We start from the raw sequence: 27470 nt of genomic DNA, 5'->3' as shown, positions 1-27470 counted from the left end.
TGTTTCTTTTACACAAGGTCGGAGGGTTTGGGTAGCTTACGCTGGGGGAATCGCCGCCAGATTGAATCTATTAAGTTTAAGGGGATGATGTCACTTCTCTCCACTCTGACACTCCTCCTCCATTCTTCCTCAGTATTTTCATCTGTTACAAACAGTGTTTTCAGAGTCCCTAAAACTGACTTTGCGTGGATAAACACTCACTGAATTAAAGCCCTGAATAACCATGCAGCATGAGCTGAGGATTACTTAGCAAGAGTACGTCATAAACTATCAGTCTTATAAATGTTTATTACATTTCAAACCAACTGAGAAAATATGAAATATACTGTATATATAACATAATGCAATAAAAATAAAATTAGAACACCAACGCCTTAAAATTTAAGGGGAACAAAACTTCATTATTACGTATGAGAAAACTGTACAAACTGCACTGCAGTGACATCACAGGTGTTGAAACTACTCATATTGCAAGGTTATTGTTACTATTACCACAGACACAATGTTCGGAGGATGGAGATCAAGTGGAGGTCATATGCTGTGGATTTTCAGATTCTCAAAATCAAGAATCTGAATGTTAGTGACCCCCTGACCTCTCTTCTAGCCCTGCTATCAAGCCAAATGCTACAACAGTTACCATTATCCACGTATTCTCACACTAATACATCTAAATCTAAAGATACATTTGTTATCAATTTAGCCGAGGATGTTCATGCTCTCCATTTGATTTCCATGATATGAATAATCTGGTGATTTTGTTGTCCGCTGATTTAATGGAGCCTAAATGTTCTTGAAAAAGAGTTTGATTTTAATGTTTTTAAAGGTTATAAATTAGGGTTAGAGGTTAGGGTTCATCTGGTGGTTAAAGGAAGTGCAATTTCTTGTGGAAAGTTTTGCTCAACGCTGACCAAAAAGAGGAACAAATGCATGCGTGAGTGTGTGTGTTTGCTTGCGTGTGTGTAGTTTTAACCGTAATCCACCTCTGCAATCTTCAGAATTGGTGGCACAAGGTGGGTGGATGTGTAAAGTTTGGGAGCCCCTGACCTCCACAGTGCTTTGCTCACTGGCTGAGATAACAGCAGGGGCGGAGTCTGCTTCCAGCACTGCAGTAATAAAACGCGGCTGCTCCTGACGGTAGTGGAAAACAGATTTGGAGGAGGTGTCTTGAGTGCAGTCTTCAGCAGGAATGAACTTTCTCTCATGCCTTGTGCATTTCATACTTTGACAAGTGGACCTTCTGAAGCTGTGGACGTTCTTGGTTCATCTCCTTTACCGGACTGCTCAACTGCACAACTTTCCTGATACTTTCTCAAATCCTGTAAATTAAACAGAGATGCTTTCAAAGATGGTGAACAGTTGTTTTGTCACTCTGGCCATCCTGTTTCTGTGGCGAGTGGAAGAAATAGCAGAAGCCTGCAGCTGCTCTCCTGCGCATCCTCAGCAGGCGTTTTGCTACTCAGACGTCGGTAAGTGGATTCGCTGACTAACATAAAGAAACATTTACACGTACAAGTACATTTATTTTACTATATAATGTAGAGGAACAGGTTAGTTATCTTTTGACAAAGAAACGGTAATTGCCGAGAAGGAAAACTTTGCAAACGTGCCCCACTCTTATGTTTACAATTACAGGGGGCGGAGGATGGACTGGAATTTTCTGTCTCTCAGTCTTTTTCCACTTCCCTCCTCTGTCTGTTTTTTTAATCTTCTGTTGTGATTCTCGAGTCTTGATGGTGACATCAGTGTACATCATGTACTTTATGCCATTTTTTTAATCGAATGGTAATTTGTGTGTACCATTTGATCTATAATACAGTACGATAGAAGGACCAAGTATAAAATCATTTAATAAACAGTCTATAGCACATTTAAATGTAGTTGTTAGCTGCAACAAGTGTTTATTAATGTATTTGCCAACAGCTAGCACTGTGGAGGCTAATGTATTAACGAATAATGAATGGAATTATAGTAAAACTAAGTTGAAATAATATAAAATATGTCTTCATATGGGAAGTTATAACACTTGGAATGTCACTATATCTCCTAAAAACTATTTTATAGTGTGTTTTAAACCATTAAATTAATGTTTGCTGCTGTTAAATGTTAAATAAGTAGATGTAAACTAAAGTGCAACCATGCTAAGGATCATGCAAGAGAAATAGTTCTTATCATCCTCAACTCAGTAATTGAGAGGTTTGTGGTGCACTTCCTTAAAGACTGCTAAATGTCAATTCAATTGCAATTTAGGCCTTGTGGGTAGTTTCCCTCCTATTTTACCTTTTACAAAACACTGCTTGTTGCTGCTTTCAACATAGGCCTTAAGCTAACGAGAGTCTCAACAGTGACCAGCTTGTCTAGCTATTTAAACTGGGGTCTTTTTTCTTGGTTGTGAGCTGGCTGAGTGTGTGGTATGTATACAGAAGCTGGCTTGATTCAAAGGTTTCTCTCTACCAATGGATTCCATGGTGCTGGAGGATGAAGAAACCACATTATCCTGCTGCAGAGTTTACCGTAAAGGAAAATCTGATTTTTCAACTGTTGGTTTAACCTTTTCATTGAGATCATATTAAAGTTCCTGCTTCAGATGCAGCCAGGTAGCTAATGGAAGGAACCTAGATAGACGGAGGGGAATTAAAAATCCATTAGGTATATTTAGTGTTCCTTGTTACAACTTTAAAGTTATCAGGACATACTTCAGTATATCCAAGAGTTCAGTTTAGCTAGGAGTACAGCTACTACAAACAATGATAATAACTAGCCCGATAATAATACAAAAAGTCAAAAATGTATTTCCAATACAGTCGTACTTTGACAAATATAAATTATGATGAAACATACAAAAATTAGTGACATACAGTATAGTTATTTTTCCTTCAACATAACTATGAAATATAACTAAGATTAAGATATAACAGTGTATTTCTTTGACTCAATCAAACTATTTCTAACCTTTTGCATAGTGATGATATACTATTGCCATTCTTTTTTAATATTTCTAGTTTCATAGGGTACCACTGACTGTATATAAATATGGACTTTATGACTTTATGAAAAATGAAGCCAAACATCTTGATTGCCCCTGGTGGCTGGATTCAGCATAGGTTAACAAATCCCACCCCCTCTATATTAGTGGATGGGACATGAGCCAAACTAAAATAATGTCAAATACATTTTTCCTAAAAATTTGTTTCTGTCATTTTAGGTTGTTCTTTTTCGAGCTGATCTTTTTCTGATAAGTTTGTTTCTAATTAGTGTTTTGAGAATATGCAAATGGGTGTGACATCATGATTGACAGCTGGGTTAGCCGTTGTTAAACCTCTGTCAGGAAGTGTGACGGCTGAGGGGGCGTATCCCGCATGCTGTAATCCCACCACCCAACTCTATTGCGCAGAATGACATCACACGAGCAAAATGACAGCTCCTGGAAATAAGACATTTTTGCTTTACTTATGCATAGTAGCAGGAAGTGTCATCCATATTTATATGACTATCCTGCAGATTGTTTTAAGCCTAAACTGAGGTGTTGATAGTCAGCTGACCTTCCAGATGGGTTTGTTTCATCACAGTCCCTCAGGTCAGATCCTGACCTACCCCTGACCTCATTGCCTGTATTTCAGCACCATGGATAGACCCTCCTACCAACATGAACAATAACATCAGTTTATGTGGCCAAAAGGTTCTTGATTCCCCCTCGTCAGAAATCTTCATAGCCACACCAAACTCTTCCTAATATAAGGATACAACTCAAGTACTTCAGTACTTGCAAACTTCCGTAACTCTTTTCTAAAGGTAAAATTCAGAGAGGAAACTTGTGAATTTGTAACGTCATTGGTGTGTAAACTTAGCAGCTGCTAAGTAGACTATGGATGGCTGGCCAACTGTGTGAAGGGATGAAATGCTAAGTTTAGTTGCCACGTTCAAAAAAAAGGTTATTATCTACTATGTCAAACTCCCCTTTTATTCTTTAGGCTTTTTTCAATTTAGCTGGATTATATTGATCTCAGTTTGTGGTTTGCTATCCTCTGAACTGCAAATGATTAAATCAAAGCAAAGTTATTTGCATTAAGTATGGTATCAGTTAATGCATGTAGGATGAAACTGCTATTTCCATGCCGTTACTGCACAGTAAGACATTTCCACAGTAAGACATTTCCTTTTCCTTGATTTCCTCCCTCATTTAGTGTGAGACAGTTTACTGAAGTGAAAGTATTACTTAAGTTGCACAGACGCAGAGTCAGTGTCTGGAGTGTATGGAAAATTACTCAAGAAGAAGAGGGCTTGTAAATTTGGTTAGTCTCAAGTGAAAATCTTTAAAACTGAGAAGAACAGTCAAAGTTTGCAGTGTGTAAAAACTACACATTTGGGAGAGATCATTGCATCATTGGGCCCCCTTTTAAGATGACCCATTACAATTTATACAGTATTCTTTGTGGGAAGTCAAGATAGTACAAATAATGGAGGTGGACTCTTTAGATTATAGTTTCCACCTTTGCCCCAAGTTGACCCCAGCTCTGTTGCCTTTGTTCTAGTAAACAAAAACAAGCTACCTGGTCATCTTTAGTTGTTAACATCTACTTCCATTTATCTTATTAAAACAGACAGAGCAGGAACAAAAAAATCTTCCCTCATAAACTGAAATCCATCCCCTGGGTCTTTGGCTGAGGCAGAGGAATGCCGGGCGGTCATATGCTGTGCTCGTTATGTATTCCCTGTTTACTTCAGAATTCTCAGTGATTATCTTTGTTCCATAATTCTCTGTGATTATAGAGTGCACCTATGCAGCTTTTGGGAAGAAGCAGAGCAAATCATTTGAGATCTTGAAAGAAAGCCGGTTTTAACGTGACTTCCGGTATAAACACAGTGCTGCAAGCTGTGTAAACAGAGCTGACATTAAAACCAGATTTCCCTACTTTGAGCCATGTTGAATATGTGCAAGCTCTCGCAGCAGCTGCTGGAAAGTCCAGCATCACCAGTGATAACGCTTTGTATTGATCTGCTCAGCAGATTCTGTTTATGTGCTCTAAAGAGCAAATAACGTGTAATTTTATGCAGAAACACACTTTTTTTGTGCAAAACATAGAATATTGTATATGAATATGTTCAGTCCAGAGAAAACATTTAAGTATCAAGTAAATGCTATCATTTTTAAGCAGTGCCAAAAAGACAAGCTGTTAGCATATTTACGCACTGACAGGGGTTTTAGACACCAAAGAGTGTACTATTGTTTAAAAAAACCAAAGAAAAAACGAGATAATGGTGGATTAATCTGTGTATTTTGGACTGAAGAGCAGAAGAGCTGTTTGAATTTGTAGTTTAGCTTTTCCCGTTCAAGGTCCGGCCACTTTGCGGCTTTTCGGAGAGGAAAATGGCTGACCAGGCCCTGCAATTACATGACATGCATTTGCTTTCTTCTCTTTGTTTTTTAAAGCACTCCCATTACCACAATACTACATACAAAATAATGTGTTTATTGTTTGCATAACTAGAAAATTAGATGGTTTCCTTAGTCCTCAGCTTTCTGAAACTTATGTTTTTTTTATAGGGCTCAGTCAGCCTGTTCCAGTAAACATCATCATGTCCTGTGAGAATCTGGTATACAATGTACATCTGTGTAGAAAATTAAGCCATATTTCTAATTTAGTTCAACTGTAGGGCGCCATAATCGCTATATAAACTCAAGCAATACAAGCGACTGTTTTAGTGAAACTGCCATGGAAAACAAAATATATATCATTGTTTATTACTCAAATAGCTGGAATCATAATTTTAATATAGATGTGAAAAATAACAGATGGAAAATAAGTTACATGTTACATCTGTTCTTACTTTGTTTTGACTATTTGTACCATATAAAGACCTAACCCTGATCACTCACAGCACCGTTTTAACTGAAGTTAGATTAGAAGCCCATGTAGTAAGCAGGGGTCTTTGAAAAAACTCAAATCATATATTATTACTCCTTTAAGCCACATATTTCCGTTTTTTTGCTTACTGTACATATTTTTACCTGCCCTACTTAACACTAGTAGGAGGAGAAGTGATCTGCGTGTGATTCTGCACACTCAGGCATAGGGAATTACCACTAATCCACTTTGTAGCCAGAAATGTTTGAGTTTCTCAGCACCACCAGCACAGTGTGCCTGAGTGTTTGAAGGAGTCTGTGGTTAAACCAAAATCATTTGGACTGTTAAAGAGAATTATTCAGTGCAGTTTGTGATTCCCAAATGTCAGGTATTGGCAGTATGGATAGCTTGTGTTTTGGTATAGCTGTCTACTGTATATTAGAGCAGTCTGCATGATTCAGTATCTTTCACATTTGCCTGGCTACAAACTAAATCCCACCTCTGTCTTTCTTCCTACTCTTCTCCCTGTCAACTTGTATGTTTGTGATAATGTCACAGTACTGCTTTAAAGAGCTGGCTCTTTGGGTAATACTACAATGTGACTGCATTTCTTTCGCAACCATCCTCATCACTCCATCACTTTCTCCATCTGTGCACACACTCTCCTTTTTTCCCTGTTTTCCTTTTGTTAAAGGTGGACTCTTTAGACCCTTAAAAGGAAATGTTCTCTAAGCCTCTATTGTCATTGAATTAGGGCACATATGGTTCGCAGCTTCATACCTTACTCATATAAAAAGCAAGTGAAAAGGCTTGATCTTATTTGGTAAGGAAGCAGTGATGGACTGAGGCAGACAGTAGCTGCCACCTCGGGAAAGCAAGACTGAAACGGGACTTCAGAGAGAACATCTGGTTAACATTAGCTCTGTTGCTAGTCTCCACCACTTTAAAGCTTGATTTGTAAAAGCGATTTTGTAAACTTTTTTTTGATATAGTAGTCACATGACTACAATAATCAACTTGCATGGTACACGTAATCCATAGGTGTTTAGCTTGACTGGCATCTGATTAGTGCTATTACTGTACTTGGGAATTTGGATTCACATGAAAGAGGCAGTGATTCTGAAGCACATGAGTCATATTTTTTGTTGAATACTCAGTATTTGGCTTTGCTAAAGCTTAAAGACTCATCCATTTGGCCCTGATAATATTTTTCCACTTGAACTGTTATTTTTTCCCCCCCAACCAAACCTCTCCGAATCTGGAAGCTGGAACTTAAGAGTGCAAGAAAGAAGGGAGCAAGCTGCATGTGAAAGAGAGAGGCTGATTTGCATGTCAGCACCTCTATCCAGACAGAGAGGCAGGCCGGCAGAGAGGCCTGGGGGCAAAGAGAGCATTCTAGTTCATTCTAGTTTTCAAAGATTGCTGACTGACTTCCTCCTGTGTCGGCCCAGGAGCCTGGGAGCAGGCAGCATACATTCCTCCCTCTGATTACAGCTGATGAAACACTCATGTGCCTCTGTCTTCCTAGCACCTGGCACATGCAAACTCCTCAGATCCAAGCCACAGCAATGTGTTGTGGCCAACCTCGGCATGCCAGACCTGGGCAGGGCTTAGATCACATGCAGGCAGACCCCGATCCAAACATGACAATAGTGTTTGGCTTAAAAAAACTTTTATTCAAATATACTCAAGGTAATGTGGGTTGTTTTATTTCTTTACAGTTATCAGGGCAAAGGTGGTTGGAAGCCAGGAGGTTGACGTTGGCAATGACATCTACGGCAACTCCATCAAACAGATCAAGTATGACATCAAGCAGCTCAAGGTATTTGGAATAAAGCTTGTTCATGACTGTGGACATACTTAATTCCAGTATGAATCTGAATAATTTTTCTCTGTTTGAATTGTCAGATGTTCAAAGGTCCTAACCAGGAATTTGATGCTGTCTACACTGCGCCCATTTCTGCATTGTGTGGAGTGACTCTGGACACCAATGGCAAGAAGGAGTATCTTATCACAGGTAAAAATGTAACCACATCACATGCTCAAATAGATTATAAAATGTACTACTCACAAGACAACAATTTGTATTCCTTGTTACATCTCCATATCACTTTTCGTGTCACCTTATTGCCTCTACGACACTCCTCCTCCACTCTAGGCACGCTGGCAACTGATGGGACGATGCACATCAAACTGTGTGACTTCATTGAGCCCTGGGATGACATGAGTGCCACCCAGAAGAAGAGCCTGATCCAGCGCTACGAGATGGGCTGCGAATGCAAGGTAGGATGATATTCAGTGGTTCAAGTAGAATTTACTATTTCATAATTGCCGGAAACTACAAGAAATAAATTGAGCTTGAAAGACATATGGCCTGTTATGAGTTCAACCTCTAATCTTGATCTCTTCTTTGATCCTCAGATCACTCACTGCGCCTCCATCCCGTGCATGATCAGCAGCCCAGCAGAGTGCCTGTGGACAGACTGGGTGATGGAGAAGACAGTCAGTGGAGAGCAGGCCAAACACTATGCTTGTATCAAGAGGAGTGATGACTCTTGTGCCTGGTACAGAGGGGCAGTCCACCCCAAAAAGGATTTCCTGGATATCGAAGACCCTTAACTCCACCACAATGCAATGGTCTGAGGATGACTGCAGTTGAAATACACCAAGATATCAATACCAAAGAAAATACAAATAAATCCACCAGTAAAATTGTTAGTTTGTTTTGTTTCTCATTAAGAAAGCCACAGGGAGTGTTCTTTGTGGTGAAGTTGGACCAAAAAAAACAAAAAACGAAAAAAAAAAAAATGTTTTTAGTTGCAGGACTCATTATGTTTTTAATCAACAGTCTTATGAATTCAGCACTTTCCTAACTTCAAAGCACTTCTTCATAAACCACTTCTCCTTCAGCTGAAATAAAGGGCGTCCTCACAATGCAGTGTTACTGCTATTAGCATTTTTGTTCCTGTTTAACCAAAGATAATGTTTAAAGTGAAGTATAATTTCTAATATGAAACACATACATACCTATAACTGAAAGTATGGCAATTCTGTGAATCTGTGTGCTGATAAATGGCAACAGCCGGCAATCAGAGTCCTGATTGTGACAGCAGAGCTATCACAACGAGTGATTGCCGCCTTTTGCCTGTTTTGCTTCAGATTCTTTCTTGTGCTGATTAAGCAAAAACTTCTCCCCTCTGTTTTCAAGAAGTGTGGCAAGCCTGTTTGGAGTTAGAGTGTTATGTTAATGATCATGTTTCAGGTGCCAGCCTGTGCACACAATCAGCGCTTTTTGCTTTTGTTTGTTGTTTTTTTGTTTTTTTTTCGAAATAATCCTGAATAGACAAGAATGCACTTTGAACACAACTGTCACAGCAGTCATATTGTCTCGAATGAAAATGTCTGAAAAAGAGGATTGAATCCTCAATTTTGTATTTTTTTTATATATTACAGCTCTTCTCTTTGTAATGCTTTAGTGTAAGAACATATTTTATTTAAGGATGTTATATGATTCATCATATTCTGTTGAAACAATGCCCACATTTTTCTACTTTTGTGACAAATGACACCATTGGTATTTTTTAAAGACGTAATATTTTATCAGAAGTATAAGATACAGTTTATGTGCATTAAAGGTCAAATTGTAGGCCTTACTGTTAACTGTCTGACTGGCTCATCATTTAGGCCAGTGAAATAAAGAACATATTATTGTCACTAATGATAGATACATTTGCAGAGCCATGGAAATGAACATTAATGTGTCAGGCTAATGTCATTTGACTTCAATATGAGAGTGTAAAAAGATTCTTCATTTGAAACTGTAGTCGAGTACCGTGATGTCTTGTGCTGGTTTCACATGAGACTTTTAAGAGAAGGTGATTTTTTGCATGCATGACCAACTGAAACAATACTGTACATTTGACTATTACATTAAATGCCAAACCCTATTCTGGTGCGCTTTGTATTGGTTATTTTCACTTCACTGCTTAAAAATCCAGGATACAATAGTCATCACAAATTCTTAAAGGAATTTAATTCAGCAGAGAATCAGAGTGGTTTTCTTTGTTAGTTATGTGCATACAATATACACATTTAGTTTTTATGGATAGGTTCACAATTTTTCAAGTCTTAAAACAACTGTCCCGTGCCCATATGAACACTAAAAGGGGTTTTCCTTGCTGTAACCATTCTTCCTGTTGATACTGGCTGTCAAAAGATCCCTTTCAAATACACTTTCAATATAAGTAATTGGGGTAAAAATCCAGCCATTTTACACAAAAATGCTTTAAAAAGTTATCCGAAGTTTATATGAGGCTTTGACAGTCTTGAGTTAGTCATATTAAATGGATATCTGCCACATTTCCAGTCTTTTTTAGCATCAAATTCCCTCTTTGTGTTTCCTCTAGTAGTGTATTTCCCTGTTGAGTTGCAGTGGAAGTATAGTCACAAAAAGAGGAAACTTCGTACTCAAAAGTGTGCAATGCTGAAAAATATCTGGTTGATTTGACTCATTTGGACATCTGAAGCTTCATATTAGCTTCAGATAAACTTTTAAGTACATTTTTACACAGAAGGAGGCTTACATTGCAAATGCATTGTGAAAGGATTTTCTAATGGCCAGTATGAACAGGAAGACTCGTTATGTTCATTTGGGCACCCAACTATTGTTTTAAGACAGACTTTAAAAAATTGTGAACCAGACCTTGACTAGTGCAGGAGCTATAATTATTAACCATACATGTGTATGGAAAACAAGGCCTGATTTTGTTAATAATAAATAAATACATAAATTTAAGTACCATGTATCATTTTCAGTTTATTAAATGAGCACTGAACTATAACTAGAAGAGCTACTTTGCAACACTAAAACAGTAATCTGCTGCCTCCTACTGGAGGTAATAACAGGTGACAGTAACACACATTCCTCCACGGGCCTCGCAAAATGCAGATAGTAAATGTTGTGCCATCATATCAAACATGATGAGAAGTGACAGTTTATAGCAGTGTTACAGCACGGTTTAAGACATTAACCCAGAATGATATGCATTTTGCAGAAAGCTGTATACCACCACCCCGACATCACTTTCAGTAGTCGATGTTACTAGTTTGTTTATTTAACTACTTGGAACCCAAGGCATGGGAGGCGTGGCTTATAATGGAATAGATAAACTGGCATTTTATCTCAAATTTAACATTGGGTCATCCGCATTAGAAATTGACATAAGACATTGACATTGGATTCCCGATAGATTTTAATGTAATCAAAAAGCTCAATTTGCTTTAACACATAATACACGCCTAACATAAATGTTCAATACAAGTAGGTGATATGTCGGTCGCTCTTTGATGTTGCATTAAAATTTGTTAACATGTGTCGTGCCCATTGCAACAATGGTAAACAGCGCTGCTCATAGGTCACGTGTGCTTCTCTCTGGACAGCGCTACGTCACTCTGAGCGCTGATTGGCTGAACCTTTCTGCTTACGGCATGACCTGCTATCCGATTGGCCCTTGATAGTTGTCAGTCATCGTCGTTACCGCCCTCTGATAATGCAGCATGGGCGAAAATACCAGAGTGAAGAGAAACAGCTGAGGAAGCGGACTCCTCTACTGGCAACGATTTTGAACGATTGAACTAAAAGGTGAGCGAACAAACGCCTTTATGTTATGTGTGGTGTTTGTAAGAGTGCGATGTTGGTGAATAAATAGGCAGGATGTGGCGGCTGGTGGAGGGGAGGGGGGGTTGCTAGCCACCTGGACCGCTGAGATGCTAACCCACATTGCAGCATTGAAGGGAGACTGGAGGCTCTCGCCACGTTAAGTTAGCTCGCTGGCTAATTTGCTGCTATTGCTGTCAAGCGTAAAGAGACAGAAAACGACATAAGTCGCAGCAGGAATACGATAGCAATTAAACCTCGAACGGTTTAGGTATTTATCGAAGTAACGACGAAGTTTGGTGTCTAAACTTGAGCGTGTTTAGGTCGATATTAAGCTGTGTTGAGGTTAGCAACTTAGCATGTTAAGCTATAATGACTGGCCCGAAGAGTTGAGTCCAGTGGGTGTTCAAAGGCTACCTGGCTGCTATTATGGGTTGATAACGATAATTACCGACCAGTTATAAAGAAAATTGCTGACGCCGGGCGGCTAATTGGTTGTTTAATCGAGTTATAACGATGGAGGGATTTTACAAGTGACAGCAATATAGCATGATGCGTTCAGGTGCTCCCCCTAATGTCCATCGCTCGACTGTAAGAAATCATGAGTGGATAATTGTTATTTGAGGTGTTAATCGGTTATTATCAAAAATATTAATGTTGTCTGATTATGGATTAGTGTTGTCGGTGAGATATTAAGTGCTCAGGCAGCTTAATGCGTTAATGAAATGATTTGTCATAACTGTTGTACCCTCAAAATATGCTTTATGTTGGAGGCGCTCTGCTTTCTATGCGAGCAAGTGGTTTATCAGAAAACATTCAACATGTCCATTCACACACTATTTACTTTGTTTGGTCCCGTCATTACAGCCATCACATTTCCTGTCATCACCTTTCTGTAAAATAAAGATTAGTATTAATATCAGAGCTGCAACAATCAGTTTTCCATTACTGACATATCTGCTCAATTTCTGGCAATTTGTCAGAAATTAGTGGAAAAACTGCTCACCACAATTTCCCAAAGTGATGTCTTCAAATTGACCCCCCCCCCCAAACAATGGCTCAAAGAACATTTAAATTGGTGTAAGTCTTCACGATTAAAAAGCTGGAAAATAAGTGGGGGACAAAATCGAATAGAAAAATTCAACTAATCCCTTGTGCTGTAATTGATATTATACGTGTAATGTTATTATTTTTCTGCCCTGTGTGGGTAGCTACAGTATTAAAGGTTTGCTGAAGTGATGGTATTCAAAATGCATTTTTCCCTTATTGATTTTAATGTGATCAGCTTATGAACTTCTAAACTTAAAACTACTATCTCTATTTTGTTGGAAACCTAGGTACATTTTAGACAATGTTTGGCCTGCAATTGCATCATCAGATGTGGGATGATGACTTGGGCATTCATACCAGATGAAGAAAACACTGTCAACTCCATTGATGTATTTGCGCAAGGTTTACCTCAAAATATGACTCAGATTGGATAGATAAGATAAATGCATAGATAAGATAACACTTTATTGATCCCAGTGGGAGAAATTCATGTGTTAAAGCAGCTGAGTCTGAACAAATAAACATTATGGTCCAAAAGTCTGAGACCACTTTGCCAGAATGAGAAAGTGGTCTCAGACTGCACATAAAGTGATTTGATTTCCTCACTGGGAGGGATATTGATACACACACATTGGCTGAGGCAGTAGCTAAGTCCAGCCAGACAAAAATAAAGAATAAAAGAAGAATATGAAAAAAAGATGAAACCGGCTGCATCAGAAGGTGACATCTAATGTGATTTCGGATGTTTGATTCTATTCTCAGATCTCACACCAGGTGCACACAAGCCTTCTTTTCATCAAAATATCCAACAACAATCCACGCTTGATGTAAGCTGGACTGACAGTTTAGAACAGCTGCATGTAACTATTATTAGTAATGCTGATCATTTTCTCAATTACTTGTTTAGTCTATGAAATGTAAAAATACTGAAAATAGCCCTTTATAATATCCTGGAGTCAAGTGCAACATCTTCATTTATCTATATTTGTCCGACTAAGCACAAAGAGTTTACTATTGTGTGTGACAAAAAAGCATTAAATGATCATTTTATCAAAAGCTGAGCCCAGCATTTTTATTTAAAAAAATTATTAAAACAATTATTTGATTATCAAAATAGTTCTATAATTCTATAATCAGCTAATTGATTACTCAGTCGTTTTTCTGTTGTTGTTTTTTAAGCTTTTTTTGTCCATTCACACTACAAGACTACACTATATCCATGCATGTAGCCTCAACATTAGAACATTTCCCTGTTCTTTGCCCAAATAGAAAAACTAATTGTCTTGGCTCACCTGTATTTTTGTTTTGTTTGTTTTTTTTAATGCCCATGACTTCCTCAATGACAACAGTCTCAAACAACTCCTGCGTTGAAGTGAGTGTATCGACACTACTGCCTGCTCTAAGACCCGAATCACTGCAGTCAGCTGTGTCATTCTTAGTTGTATCAGTATCAGCAGCAAGTGAAGGTCAGCGTGCCCTTGTGCATACAATGCATGTTCAGCCCTCCTTCCCTCCTCATGACGTCACTGCCCACTCCAATGAGCATGACTATCGTGGTACTCCATGCCTTTGATGTTTTCACTTTGACGTAGTACCGTGTGACATCTATATGATGTTAGTGCCTTCAAATTTAGAAGGGTTTGTGTAGTTCAGGGCAATAGGAAACTAAAGGATTGGTTTGCTCACTCAGTCAGCAGCATTGAACGCATTTCGCCAGCCTGCTGCCTTTTGTAGAAAATAACACATCAGAAGTCATTCACTTGGCTGACTGGCAGACAGACGGTTGTTGTGGAAATGTGCACACACTGTTATCTACACTGAAATGGTCCTCTTTAGTGCACTCAGCTTCACTGTACTTAAAGGGACAGTAGTCAGCCAATGCAAATTTTCACTCACGTTTCCAGCAGCATATGTCATCTGTTAGTCAGTGATTTTTTTTTTTAAACTATGGCTGATTGCCTAGATTTAAAAAAAAAAATGATGGCATACAATTTAATTGAAGAAACATAACATTTGGCAGAATTGAGATAACAACTGATAACAGCAGCTGTTTACACCTTATGTGCTCTAAATACTTCTACCCCCCCCATGTTACTGACATCTTGCATAACTGTGGGGATAGCTGCCAAGTCCGAGCTGGCTGCTTAGATGTACAGTCTTTACAGTATACCTTCATAATGTCTGTCAGGAAATTTGGAGTGAAGTACAAGCAGAAAGGAGCATTAACAGGCAATTAAGTGATTAGCTGAGGGATAAATGCAACATTTAATTGATCAACTGAAGTTTATTTGTGGTCCTGTGAAGCTCACATGGCCAATATACTGACCCTGAAACTGGGATTTTTTTTTTTGTATTTGTTTTGTGCAACTTCATGTGGGCCATGTAAGGTCACAGTGTGAATGATTTATGACACTGACTTGCATCTTTCTCCTCAGTGATGTTTCAACAATGCCGATAGTGGATAAACTCAAGGAGGCATTAAAACCTGGTCGAAAGGAGACGGGCGATGAAGGCGACCTCAACAAACTGTTGGCCTCTTCTGCCAAGAAAGTCCTTTTGCAGAAGATAGAGTTTGAGCCTGCCAGCAAAGGTTTCTCCTATCAATTGGACAGTCTGAAGAACAAGTATGTGATCCTCAATCCCAGGAATGAGGGCGCTACGGGACAGAAGGCCACAGAGCCTGCCCAAATAAAGAGGCAAGGTAAGCTCTCAAAGCAGTTTTACATTTCCATGTTTTGATTTCTTTCCTTTTAATATGCTCCTCAGGCTCTGTGTATTAATATTTTGATAATGTAACAAAATTGACTGCAATCCTCCTTCAGTCTCCGAGAATGTGGTTGGGAGCCAGAGCGATGGGATCCCTGCCCCACAGAAGATGCTCTTTCCAGGGAACAAGCTGACCCTCAAATGGGAGCGGGTGTACAGGGTGGGAGCCGGCCTCCACAACCTAGGAAACACCTGCTTCCTCAACTCCACAGTGCAGTGTCTCACCTACACCCCACCACTTGCCAACTACTTACTCTCAAAGGAGCACAGCCGTGCCTGTGAGTACTTGAACCATGTTCTTAAACACTGGCTGACTTCAACATTCAAGTTTGGGAAATAACTTCTAACTTGCGACCGTTACACGACGGTGGACATGTGTGTCTGAAAGACCACTGTGGAATGCAAGCCGGAGCAGCTGAAGAATAGAAACAAAGACAGCTGCTTCAGTTGGCCAGTTTGTCCACAATAAGTTGTATTCAACCTCTAAAACACTCAGCAGTCTATGATTTACTGATTTAACCTTTTTAGTAAACCAACAAACAAAGTCATTTTTTAAATTTAAAAAAGCCTTTGTGCCTTAGGTTCATGTGTTAAATATTAAGCACGCCAAATGATTAAAAAGGCAACAATCATATTCTGCTTTGATGCAGACCAAACTGCATGTGCAGACATAGCCTGCACTTTAATAAATTTTTAATTAAAGTCTCCCCTTTGATTACATATGACATATTGAGATGTCATGGTGGAGCCTTAAAATGACCATGTTAAAGAACAAAACCCCCTTCATAAATGCTTCACATAATGCTGTTGTCATATTTAGAAGTTTGTGTGATACAAACTTAATTGTATAGTTTATCAATTTCGGTTTTTACTAATTCTTCATGGAAAAATTTGGTTTAAACTAATTATCCCTTAAAATCCTGCTGATCATGTGCCAGGCTTCCACAAAGTAATTCATTTCATTTCATTTTTTCCCTTTTTCATTCTTTTTTTTGGTTATTCTATTTAAACATCAATACATCACTTCACCTTTTTGTTAAGTATTTCTGCCTTTTATCTAATTTATTTTTAATCTGCACATGAGTGTGTTAAATAAGTCACTCTGTGATGGACAGTTACATGATTGACATTTCATCAGGTAATGAGTTGATTATGACTCTCCTGCGTTGTTGTTTTCTGTGTTTCAGGTCACCAGTCAGGCTTTTGTATGATCTGTATAATGCAGAACCATATCATCCAAGCCTTTGCCAACACAGGCAATGCCATCAAGCCTGTCTCCTTCATCAGAGACCTAAAAAGTAAGACCACCAGCTTCCCTCAGCACTGTGTGATTGTGTCTGAGCAGTTTGCGCCTGCTTGTTTCAATGTAGGTTTTGTCAGGAGTCACAGACACCTGGTTTTTGGTTGAATGACGCAACACTGGCCACAGTATCCTGTGTGACAACAGCAGGTAACTGCAGTACATAAGTGGAGCGGTGAGACTGCAGGCTGTGAATGAACAGCATGTAGAGAGAAGAGGTGTGCTTTGCACCTTGACATGGAGAGGTGCTGTGCTGTAGTCTCACAGGAGTCCTCCCTGCACCCTGTTCCCCTCCCTACCTGCTTGCTACTTCCTTATGTGCTGCTGCAATCATGTCTCCACCTCCTGCGCCTCTTTTTCTGCCCCCCCCCCCTTCATCTCCCTCTCCCTCCCTCCTTTCCCAATGCCCTCTCCGTCTCCTTGTGACTGCGGGCTGAGAGGAGCAGCTTTCAGCTTTAGCACAAAAATGTACAGTCCACCTTTTCCTGTCTTTTCAAACAGAACTGTGAGATGTACTTTAGGTTTCCTATGGTTTCCCTTTCCATTCATTTATTTGGTGGCCTTCCACACAGCTAGAAATTTGCCACCAATGAAATGAAATTAAACATCTGTGCTTTTGTGCAGGCCACTCCACCAAAATACAAATAAAGCACGATGTCATCACATAAAATAAAAAGGGTTTCACAAACAAAATAAAACTACATCCCATCTAATTTTATGCCCGCAGGTTTCATATCTTCAAGATGTTGTCTCCTTCCTCTCTGTGAGGTGCCCTGAACAAGTCATTAGTGCATGGTGTCTTATTCCTTTTTCCCACTCGGGGGTGATTCATTGTTGTAAATGTGCAGGGATGCTATGCTGGGAATGTGGTGATGACCACATTATGATTCTACCAGCTCGTACTCTCCCCTTTTTCCATCAGGAAATAACAGTAGAGCCAAAGGGTTTAGAGCTATATTAGTTCTAATATGAGACTTTTAGATGAGACATCAGTCTGCTGAAGTCACTAAGTGACGGTAAGCTTTTTATTAGGTCATTAGAGGGCAGCTGTAAATACCCTTGATAAGTGCTCTTTAACCTTTACAACACATTAAACAAACTGATTTTAGTTTCTAAAAGGGCCAGATTTCCATGAATCAGCATCATTAATAGTCAGAACCACATTTTAAAGAGCAAGTGTTTAGATCACACACTTCAATATACCTGTATGTGTTCCTGTCTTAAATCATCCATTTGTAATTATGACAGGAGCTTGTGTATCACTGAGCCACTGCTGTATTGTTTCAGAAACCGAGCAGAAAACTAATATGCAATTTTTTCCTCCATAGAAATTGCAAGACATTTTCGCTTCGGGAGCCAGGAGGACGCCCATGAGTTTTTGCGATACACCATTGATGCCATGCAGAAAGCCTGTCTCAATGGCTACCCTAAGTAAGGCTTTATTAGTCAGTAATTTATTAACAAACAGATGTGAATGTTGATGTGAATGACCTTCTCATTTCTTTTCTTCCTCTGTGTAGGCTGGACAGGCAGACCCAGGCTACAACGCTGGTTCACCAGATCTTTGGAGGTTACCTCAGGTCAAGAGGTATCATTGAATATTAAATATTATATTTGGAAAATGACTCGACGTAAGAGAGATTTCAAATTTCCTTAAATTCCTTTGAAATGTGGGCGTACTCTTTGAGAAAATGTAAATGTGATGTTTTTTTCCTCTCAGTATTTAATCTGAGAGTCGGAGGAGATATTTTGAAGTCCTTGATAGTTTTATGTTTGCAGTGAAATATTCCACTTACATTACTTAAACATATTTTCTTCAGAAATAGTTTTGAATTCAAATTTGTTTTGTTGTTTCTTGCAGTGAAATGCTCTATTTGTAAAAGTGTGTCGGACACGTATGATCCTTACCTGGACATCGCTGTGGAGATACGGGTAGGTTTCACAAGACTTTTTTTTTTTTTTTTTTTACTCCAACCTTATTTTTAGAAACTCTAAATGTTTATCTGTCCTTGTCTTTCAGCAAGCAGCAAACATTGTGCGCGCCCTGGAACTGTTTGTGAAACCAGATGTGTTAAGTGGAGAGAACGCCTACATGTGTGCCAAGTGAGTGACACTTATCTAGTCTAACATGTAACATAAATCATAAACATAATGTAAAAAGTTTTGAGTAAAACCTGCAGGGCATAAAACTTTTTATTTTTATTATGTTTATTCACTTTGCTGATCCTTACATTTCTTTATTTTTCTCCCCAGGTGCAAAAAGAAAGTGCCAGCAACCAAACGCTTCACAGTCCATCGAACATCTAATGTACTGACCCTTTCACTGAAGAGGTTTGCCAACTTCAGTGGAGGAAAAATAACAAAGGTAAACAAAGGATTCTCACACCGTTGGCTGTTTTGAAAGAGCTGTGTCGCTTGACAGTTATATCTCACATTTCTGCTCGTCTTTTTCCTTCGTCAGGATGTTGGATACCCAGAATTTCTGAACATCCGCCCTTACATGTCTCAGAGCTCAGGCGATCCTGTTATGTACGGCCTCTATGCTGTTCTGGTGCACTCTGGCTACAGTTGTCATGCTGGCCACTACTACTGTTATGTCAAGGTAAGCTGATATTCGTCCTTTATTTAATTTTTGTGTATTTCAAAAGCTAAGGACTGAGACCCTGAGATGAGCTATCTTGTTGTCAATGGAGATCTTCTACACAGAAACAGACATTAACAAATCATATATAAGGTATTATATTTCAGTGAATGTCTACAAAAAAGTCCAAAAATGAAATGGCTTCCGATATTATATGATATTCTTTTTTTTTTCGTTAATCTGTAAAGATAATGTAGGTTTTAGAGTACACAATATGGATACAACCCTTTTTGACATTATATGTAATTTTATATCACAATGTCAGTATAATGGTATATTTCTTGAAAACTCCATTGACAAATAGCTTTTAGATAAAATAACCTGTTTTCGGATAATCGAGTGAATTGACACAACAGTCCTGCTCATTTATGGTCAACATTGCTAAAATTGCTAAACAATTGCTAAATATTGCCAGTATTAAAAAGATGGATACTTTGTTATGGCAAACCTTTTCTTCTAGAGTAGCTGTAAATAATAATGTTGAATACATTTCACAGGTAATTATTACATAAACTGCTGTGGACCTCCTGCTTTATTGTAAAACTTTCTCTTCTTCATTTTCTTGAAGGCGAGCAACGGTCAATGGTACCAAATGAATGATTCAATGGTGCACTCTAGTAACATCAAAGTGGTCTTGAACCAGCAGGCTTATGTGCTTTTCTACCTGAGGTAAGACACTGTGCAGTGCTGCAAGAGATCAAAAACAGTGTTGTCTGTTCCTCCTGGATATATAATTAAATAAAGCATCTAAAGAGTCTTTGTTTGTATATGAAAGGATCCCTGAAACCAAGAAGAATGCAGATGGGCAGACCACCAAGCAGGGGATGATGCATTCTGGGAAGAACAGTGTATCGTCTGAACAGATAAAGAGGGCCAACCTGAACGGGCCTCTCTCCTCCCCGCAGGTCACAAAGGTGCGAGATATACAAACTTCAAACATCTTGTAAAATATTAAAAAGACATACTCAGTTTTACGTCTTGGAACATTTTGATGAAATGTATTTTTAATACAATTAAACTCCTCTTAACAGAAACTTGAGCCTGCACAGCTTCGTAAGATCCAGTCCATGGATGGTGGTTTGGGCCTGCCTGTCTCCAGGAACGGAGTGGGCTCTCAGCCGCAGCCCAGGCTGTCCAATTGGACGTCGTCCTCCAATGGACCACCTAAGTTGCCAGGTGGACCTACGGTTATCGAGGAGCCTTTCAAGAAGCTGAAGAAGCCCTCTCCCCAGAGCCAAGCGCAGTCACGCAGCAGCACTCCTACCCCATCCAATAACGGGGTCAGCAGGACGGAGGGAGATAAAAAGCAAGGTGGAGAGGGCAGAGGCATGGCAGCGTCTACCTCATTCAAGTCTTTGTCTGACTCTTCCTCTTCCGACACCACTGACTCAAAGGTAATGTTTGTGGTGAAAAAGCAAAAACACAAACCGTACAAATCAAATTTAGTGTATGTAAAAGTTGCAAATATGTATACAGTATTCTGTAGATGATCATATGAATTCATTACAAGGGGATGCACTCTGTATTCAGAATAGTATGAACAGATTGTAGTCATCAGCACAAACCTCAAGTATGTCAAATGTATTACCAGTTTATATGAAGCTACCATTGTTTTTTATAGATTTTAAGGATCTATATCTGGCCAAGTGTGGCTGCACAGAATCATAACCACAGCGTATGATTGCCTTTGTATCGGCCAGGACTCCATGGGTCCTAAAAGTGCTCCAGTAGGAGAGACTCCCTCCACCCCTCGGAAAGGCTCCAATGGCCTGGCGTCTCCAGCCAAGAGTGTAGAGCGCTCTCAGAGCACAGAGGAGCAGAAGACGGCGAAAATGAAACCCCCAACCCTCAACAACATCACATCTGAAGCCACCAGCACCATGTCACCTCCACCTGCCAAGAAACTGGCCCTGTCAGCCAAGAAGGTGAACTTTATTCCCATCTTCAGCTGCAACACCACTTCCTGTCTCAGTACAAGCTCATGATACCTTGGTTTCCTGTTGCCCCACTCCACACTGCTATCCCAAATTTGACCATTGATTTCAGTAAATTGTTTAGGAGATTTGACTCACCTTAAATAGTTTTATTTAAGGGAAGTAAAGTCTCTTCTTTCTAGTTTGTTTTCTGCTGTATGTAATGTGTTATTTCTCCAGCGTGCCTGTCTAATCAACCACATAGTAGCACTTGTTTAGAGTTTGTCTTCTTTTCCTTTAGTTTGTTCTTTTTTTCTAACCATTTCTAATTCTTCTCTGCCATACCCTTTCCTCTTTGTTTTCCCTCCCTCCATCTTTTCCTGCCATCCTTTAAATCGTCCCCTTCCTTATTTGATTCTCTTCCTTATTTTTGTCACATTCATGGCTATTTTCTTTAGACCACCAAGTTTTTATTTATGTCGATAACTGCAGGCTCGCAGCCGGAGTCCGAGCAGCATTGATGCTCTGCCCCCTTTGCCACGCCAGTTGTCCAGAGACCCCACGCATCCAAATCAACTTAACCCTCTCACCTTTGCCTCACCTCACACTCACAGGTAGGAAGTAGTGAAACGCAACTCATATCACAAATACACTGGAATTCCAACTTCTTCCATCAAAATAACAGCATTAAAGCAACCCAGTTGATTCAGATGTATTCTCTTCTCTTTTTCACAGAGCTGGTCCATTCCATTCACCTAAAGTCCAGTCATCGCCTTTTGCCCACTTAAGTGGATCCTACAAACAGCAGAGCCCTCAGAAACAGTCCATTCTTTCTACACTGCAAAAGCCAAACGCCAGCCTTTCTCTTAAAACCAACGGGCTTCACAGTCCCGGCCCAAAGAGCCCCAAGTCTTCCAACAACCTCAGCTCCGTGGTCCAAGAACCAGATCTCAACAGCCTTCCAGCTCAAAAGGCCAACCAAAAGAAGAAGAAAAAGAAGCGGCGCCACTCTGAGATGGAGGGTGATACACAGGCAGCCGCATCTCCAGCTGTGGAGACACAGTCCAACCATGTGGAATCAGCTAGCGAAAAGAAGAGGAAGAAGAAAAAGAAAAAGCGAAAGAGGGAGAACGAGGATGGAGAGAAAGCGAAGGAGAGAGAGTGCGTCCCGTCTCATCTGGACACGTCCAACCAGGAGGAGGATTGGTGTCAGGGTGGGATGTGGAGTTTAAGCTCCCATCCAGATACTGAACAGTCGAAAGAAAAGCCTCTGTTAGCTGCCACAACCTCAATGCAACGCCAGTCAAATCAGGAAGAACACAGAAAGGACTCTGTGTTGTTGAAGAAGAAGAAGAAAAAGAAAAAGAAGATGCAACTGGATGAGGCTCTGCAGGACACAACTTCAGCATGCTCTGCATCAGAAAGGTGGGTTGAAGTTTGGCTCATTTAGTTGCATGTTTTGTTGTTTCCTTGTAAGAGTGCACATCAGATATTCTTCATTTCTGTTCAAAATGTTGCCTTCAATTAATTTTGAACTCATAATTTGGATAAATACAGATGCATAACTTTGTTTCCATAACAACCAGCTGGCTCTCTTATCGAACTGTTCTTATGTCCATCTATCAGACACTTCTAGAAACTTCCACAGGACAGCCAGCGTACTACATACTGACTTCATGAAAGATATAAGTCCTCTTCTACCTGTAAATTTCCAGTTTTCATTCATTGTTAATGTGTGTCACCTGTCTTAGTCAGCTCTGTATAAAGTGCTTGACATTATGCATCATTCTTAAAAAGATGAAGTGCAGGCAAAGCAGGTGCTTACACCCTGTGGCTTTCATCTATAGGCAAACACAAACACTGTTTCTCCCATTTTGGCAAAATGAGCACAATATTAATCAGTATAAATTTACTTTGTTCCAACAGGAATTCTGAGTCGAAGGCCGCAGTTGTTCAGAATGACACGGGAGATTTGATAACGATGAAAAAGAAGCTAAAAATGAAGAAGAAGAGGCTAAAAGAAGAGGTGAAACAGTGGGAGGAGAGCACGCGATGCTTAGATGGGCAGAACAACAAGCCTGAAGCAGAAGAGGAGCCCCCTTCCAAAAAGAACACCGCAGAGAACGCCAAAATCAGCAAGCACAGCTCAGGTATGCAAGTGTGGACTTGCGTGCATGTACAGTACATCTAGAAAATACACTAGCATTTGCGCTATGCAATGAAATGGGTGATCTTGTTGCCTTGGCAAATAAGAATGTACAATATTTTTTGTGGATATTGAATAGAGACATCTGCTGAAACTCTCTGCACCACAGTCTCTCACCCTTTCATTTGAGTGACCAGTCATAACACAATTATACTGCAAGAGCATGACTCATTACATTTTGAGAATGTCAAATTCAAGCTCTCCATCTTCTATCTGTGGGTTGTTGGGTTTTTTTTGGGTCTTGTTTTCTGACTTGTTTTTTTTTTTCTTTCTGAATGTAGCCACAGTGGTAGTGTGGGACAGCCAAGTGAAGGACGGCTACAAGCGCAAACAGGCGCCAGCGGCTGATGGAAGTGCAGCAGGAGACACCCCAACTGCTCCTCTAGCTTGGGATGGGAAAAAGACGAGTGGTGTGGTGGAAGAACTGCTCAGAAACTCCAAAGATAAGGCCTATGGAGCCAATGGTGAGACAAAGAGTGATTTGAGCTATTGTATGTATATTGATTTGATAGTTTGTGGCAAAAGATATTTAAGATATGTGGCAGGGCTACAGTTTTCATGTGCATTGATAGGTTTTGTTTGTGTTATTTAGTCCTCAGTTGGGATGGAGAGATCTCTGCTGTTAGTAGAGATGCCATTGAAGATGTCCGCCATGCCAAGTGTGACACCGTGATAGATGAGTGGGATGAAGACTTTGACAGGGGAAAGGTGAGAGGAGAGAAAGCAATTGAATGTATTTTCTTCTAAATCACAATGCTTTCTAAATGTTAAAGCCCAAATTTAACTGCCTAATTGTAAGCCATACACTGTCCCATTTCATCAGATTCATTATTCTCTGTTTTTACTTGTGAATAAACAGGTGAAGAAAGTGAAAAACTATAAAAGAGAGAAGTGGAGAAGCGGGAGCAGCATCTTCCAGAAGATTCAGGACAGACGGAACAAGTGGTCTGTAACACCCGGAGGGAAGAGAGTTTTTGGAGTCCGTCGCTGAATGTCCAGATAGCTGTTGAGGTCATGTTTGCTGGAAATCGAGACAATAATACTGTATACCAAACTTCTGTACTTTTGTCCCCTTTCTTTTTTACCTCTCTGTTCTGTGTTCAGTTCAGACCCAAATTCCTGAATAATATATGAGCCAAAAGCAGCACAGCAGACTACATTAACAGCTTATAACTGACCCCTTGAATATAAATTTTAAACTAAACTTTTAACTAACGTGAAATGTTGTCTTCAGGCTTCAGTAAAATTGGCCAGTGGGATTTGACCACTCACGTCCCCCTTTAATCCAGTGGCTCAAACTTTTCTATGCATGCAGTATTTAACAGAACCCCCTTACACCTCAGTGTCACATGAATTCATTGGTGGTGGCACCCTTTGAGCCTTGGTTATTGCCTCCAAAATCCTTGAATACAGTTTATCATACTTGTCAACAGTTGCTAAAAAATTGAAAGGATACCTGTAACATTTTGGCTGTTTTAAAAAAGTGACCTTTTTTTCTCCTGAAAGTATTCAATACCAAATTGCAAAGATCCAGAATTATGTATTCATTAAAACATACTTTATTTTAGATTTATATATCATTTTCTTTATATCTTTTAATCTGCCTTTGTTTTTATTTTGCTGCAGTGTCTGTGCCATGTGGCTTGTTTTTTTCTTCTTTTTTTTTTAAGGACCAAGTTTTGGCTGCATACTATTGGTAAAATTACGGTTTAAAATTCTTACCACTTTCTATCTATGCATGTCCAAATTGGTCCAGAAATTTACCAAGCTGACTTTTGTTTTTAGTTCTGCTGTTTTGGTTATGTACCATATTTTGCTAACAAATTCATTTAATTTCAGATTGAATGTTGATGCATTTATACCGCAAGAGTGCTCTGCCGATTGGAAACAGTTTGACTGTTTGTGGAAGCGTTGGTATCGATGAGCAAACATCATATCTATGTGTTTACCTAGATGTTATTGTTTTCTGACGGAGTCGAGGTGGGGGTTGTTGGAGGACCTCAAGACGAGAGCAGTTGTTTTCTACTGTGCAGCTATTTAACTCTGTAGCTCATCTCATCAGTCCTGCGTTCGGAAGCCTTGCATCTGGAGATTTGAGCTTTCCATTATCTGTAACAAACCTCACCACAAACTGTTAGTCACCAATGTACTGAAATAAAAGGGTTACATTTTCTACTTCAGGCACTGTGTTAGAAATGGATAGCCACATGCTAATAATTTCTTTCCCCCTTGTATCTTATATCTCTATGCAATTTTCTGACTGTCATGCTGGTCACCTAGAAACTGGGCTAAGACTCAGGAACCCAGGCATCCTGTATCCATTCTTCATCTCTGATCGGACCCCACTCCCCTGTTCCATATCAGACCAGTCCCTCTCCCTGGACCACCATTTTTTGCACCCTGTGCATCCTGTAGAAACTGTTTTATACAAGTATTTCAGGTGTGGAAACCATGGGATCATCTTGCACCCAGTCATGGGCACAGATGAGTAGAGAAATCAACGTCAAGATAACACAATGCTTTGCCAGTGTAGAAGACTGTACAGTCCATCTTGTGCTACCCGTGTCTCCCTCCAACGCTGTAAAGATTTGCCCATGCATTTCTTTTCATTCTAGAGATGTTGCCTTGAATTTGGCTATAAAAAGTATAGGATTTAATGTTATAAATATATAATTTAAAGAAGACAAGACACAGATCTTTAATGTGCTACTAATACTTGGATCAGTTGGTGGATGTTAACTTGAGAATTTATTTGCAAATGTGTTTGTTCATTTGTGTATAAGAGAGTTGTCTGTTTTCATGCAAGACCTTCCCTATGTCACTGTAGTGTGTACAGTACAAGAGAGGCTGCGGCAGTCTAAATTCCATAGGACATGTCTGTCGGCTGTGAAATTGACGTAGGGTATGACTCTCAAACTGACAGGAACATTTACTGGTGTGAATGGACGGTCCACATGTTTGCACCACCTTTTCTGACCAAGGAAGAGACCTTTCATAATGAAAGTGGCTCTTACCACACTATAGTAAACTTTAAAGGTGCAATAAAGTTGTGACTTTTGTGAGATGGTTGTGTTTTTTTTTTTTCTTCTCGCTTCCTTGTCCTGAATTAGCACAGTTATGATGGCAAAATGCACTAATGAAAGTCTGACATAAGTGTGATATTTTCAAAGCAAAGCTCCATTGAAACAGAAGTCGATTGCCATCTACATCAAGTTTGACAAATGGATCAACAAAAAGACAGGAAACTGCTGCTGTCTGTGGTTTAATATGTTGGCCACACCTCAATCAGCAATGTCACAACAGATGTGTCCCCATTGGTAGCTGTGGCCAAACACCTATTGTGACTTGACTGATCAACAAAAGTTTGGCATGCAAAGTGGGAACCTAGAAAGAACAACAGTTTTCTTATTTGCAATTTATTTGGACTTACAATTAAAAGTCCCCGTCCGGCCAACAATTTGTTATGCCTATTTTTAATTCAGATGGGTGTTTGAACTTCATTGTGCAGAATGATGAATGTGCAGAGTTCGACACCAGAAGATAGTTTTCTACTTTCATTTGCTGAAGGGAGAAGGTTTGTCTGTGTCAATTTAAAGACCTCAAACTGGATTTGCGGCATTACAACTAGCTTGGAGCCAATCCCGGTCCAGTCACAAATGTAATGTAGAAACATGAAGCCTCATACACTGAGAATTAACTTTGGACTACTGGACACAGAGCCATTAAACTTTTGAAATGAAGTATATGTGCATATTTGTAGATTATGATTTTTTTTTTTTAAATGAGGGTAAAGAAATTGTCATTTTAAGGTTTTTAAGTAAATGAACCTATTTTGTGGAAAAAACAAGACACCCATTACTATTCACATTGGAGTGTATTATATACATCTTAAAACATTTCTGGGGGACATCTTAGTAGTTTTCTGAAAGTATGTTCAGTAATTTTGTCAAAACAATGCTCGGTCTAAGGATCTACAGCCTGTGAGTAATTGGCTTATAGAGATACGTTTTTCCTCACCTTAAACATCAATATAAACTATTTTGAGAATGTAAATTCATGCATCATACATTCTTGCAATGTGCCTACTCTATGCGT

At 39.5% G+C, this 27470-nt stretch overlaps 2 protein-coding genes across 3 annotated transcripts; both read left to right on the top strand.

Moving 5' to 3' along the window:
• The first annotated feature begins 1064 nt into the window (after positions 1-1064).
• On the top strand, positions 1065-9790 carry timp2b (TIMP metallopeptidase inhibitor 2b). The gene is made up of 5 exons (XM_062438576.1): positions 1065-1466; positions 7565-7665; positions 7752-7860; positions 8002-8126; positions 8265-9790. Exons 1-5 carry the CDS (start codon positions 1334-1336, stop codon positions 8460-8462), a joined length of 666 nt encoding a protein of 221 aa, XP_062294560.1. The 5' UTR covers positions 1065-1333; the 3' UTR covers positions 8463-9790.
• A 1590-nt stretch (positions 9791-11380) lies between these two features.
• On the top strand, positions 11381-26421 carry usp36 (ubiquitin specific peptidase 36). Of its 2 annotated transcripts, XM_062439545.1 has the most exons (20): positions 11381-11484; positions 14985-15250; positions 15372-15593; positions 16503-16613; positions 17944-18046; positions 18136-18203; positions 18477-18547; positions 18636-18718; positions 18869-18980; positions 19077-19217; positions 19825-19925; positions 20032-20170; positions 20288-20650; positions 20957-21181; positions 21662-21783; positions 21905-22594; positions 23096-23319; positions 23657-23839; positions 23968-24083; positions 24235-26421. In XM_062439545.1, exons 2-20 carry the CDS (start codon positions 14998-15000, stop codon positions 24364-24366), a joined length of 3459 nt encoding a protein of 1152 aa, XP_062295529.1. In that variant the 5' UTR covers positions 11381-11484; positions 14985-14997; the 3' UTR covers positions 24367-26421. The 2 variants fall into 2 exon arrangements, with proteins under 2 accessions (XP_062295529.1, XP_062295530.1); XM_062439546.1 differs by lacking the exons at positions 23096-23319; positions 23657-23839; positions 23968-24083; positions 24235-26421 and adding an exon at positions 22796-23063.
• Positions 26422-27470: the final 1049 nt, after the last annotated feature.

Source organism: Scomber scombrus, chromosome 18 (assembly GCF_963691925.1).
Source record: "Scomber scombrus chromosome 18, fScoSco1.1, whole genome shotgun sequence".
Lineage (NCBI taxonomy): Eukaryota > Metazoa > Chordata > Actinopteri > Scombriformes > Scombridae > Scomber > Scomber scombrus.
Note: the sequence above shows the minus strand (reverse complement) of the source record. Positions and strands in the feature narration are given on the sequence as shown.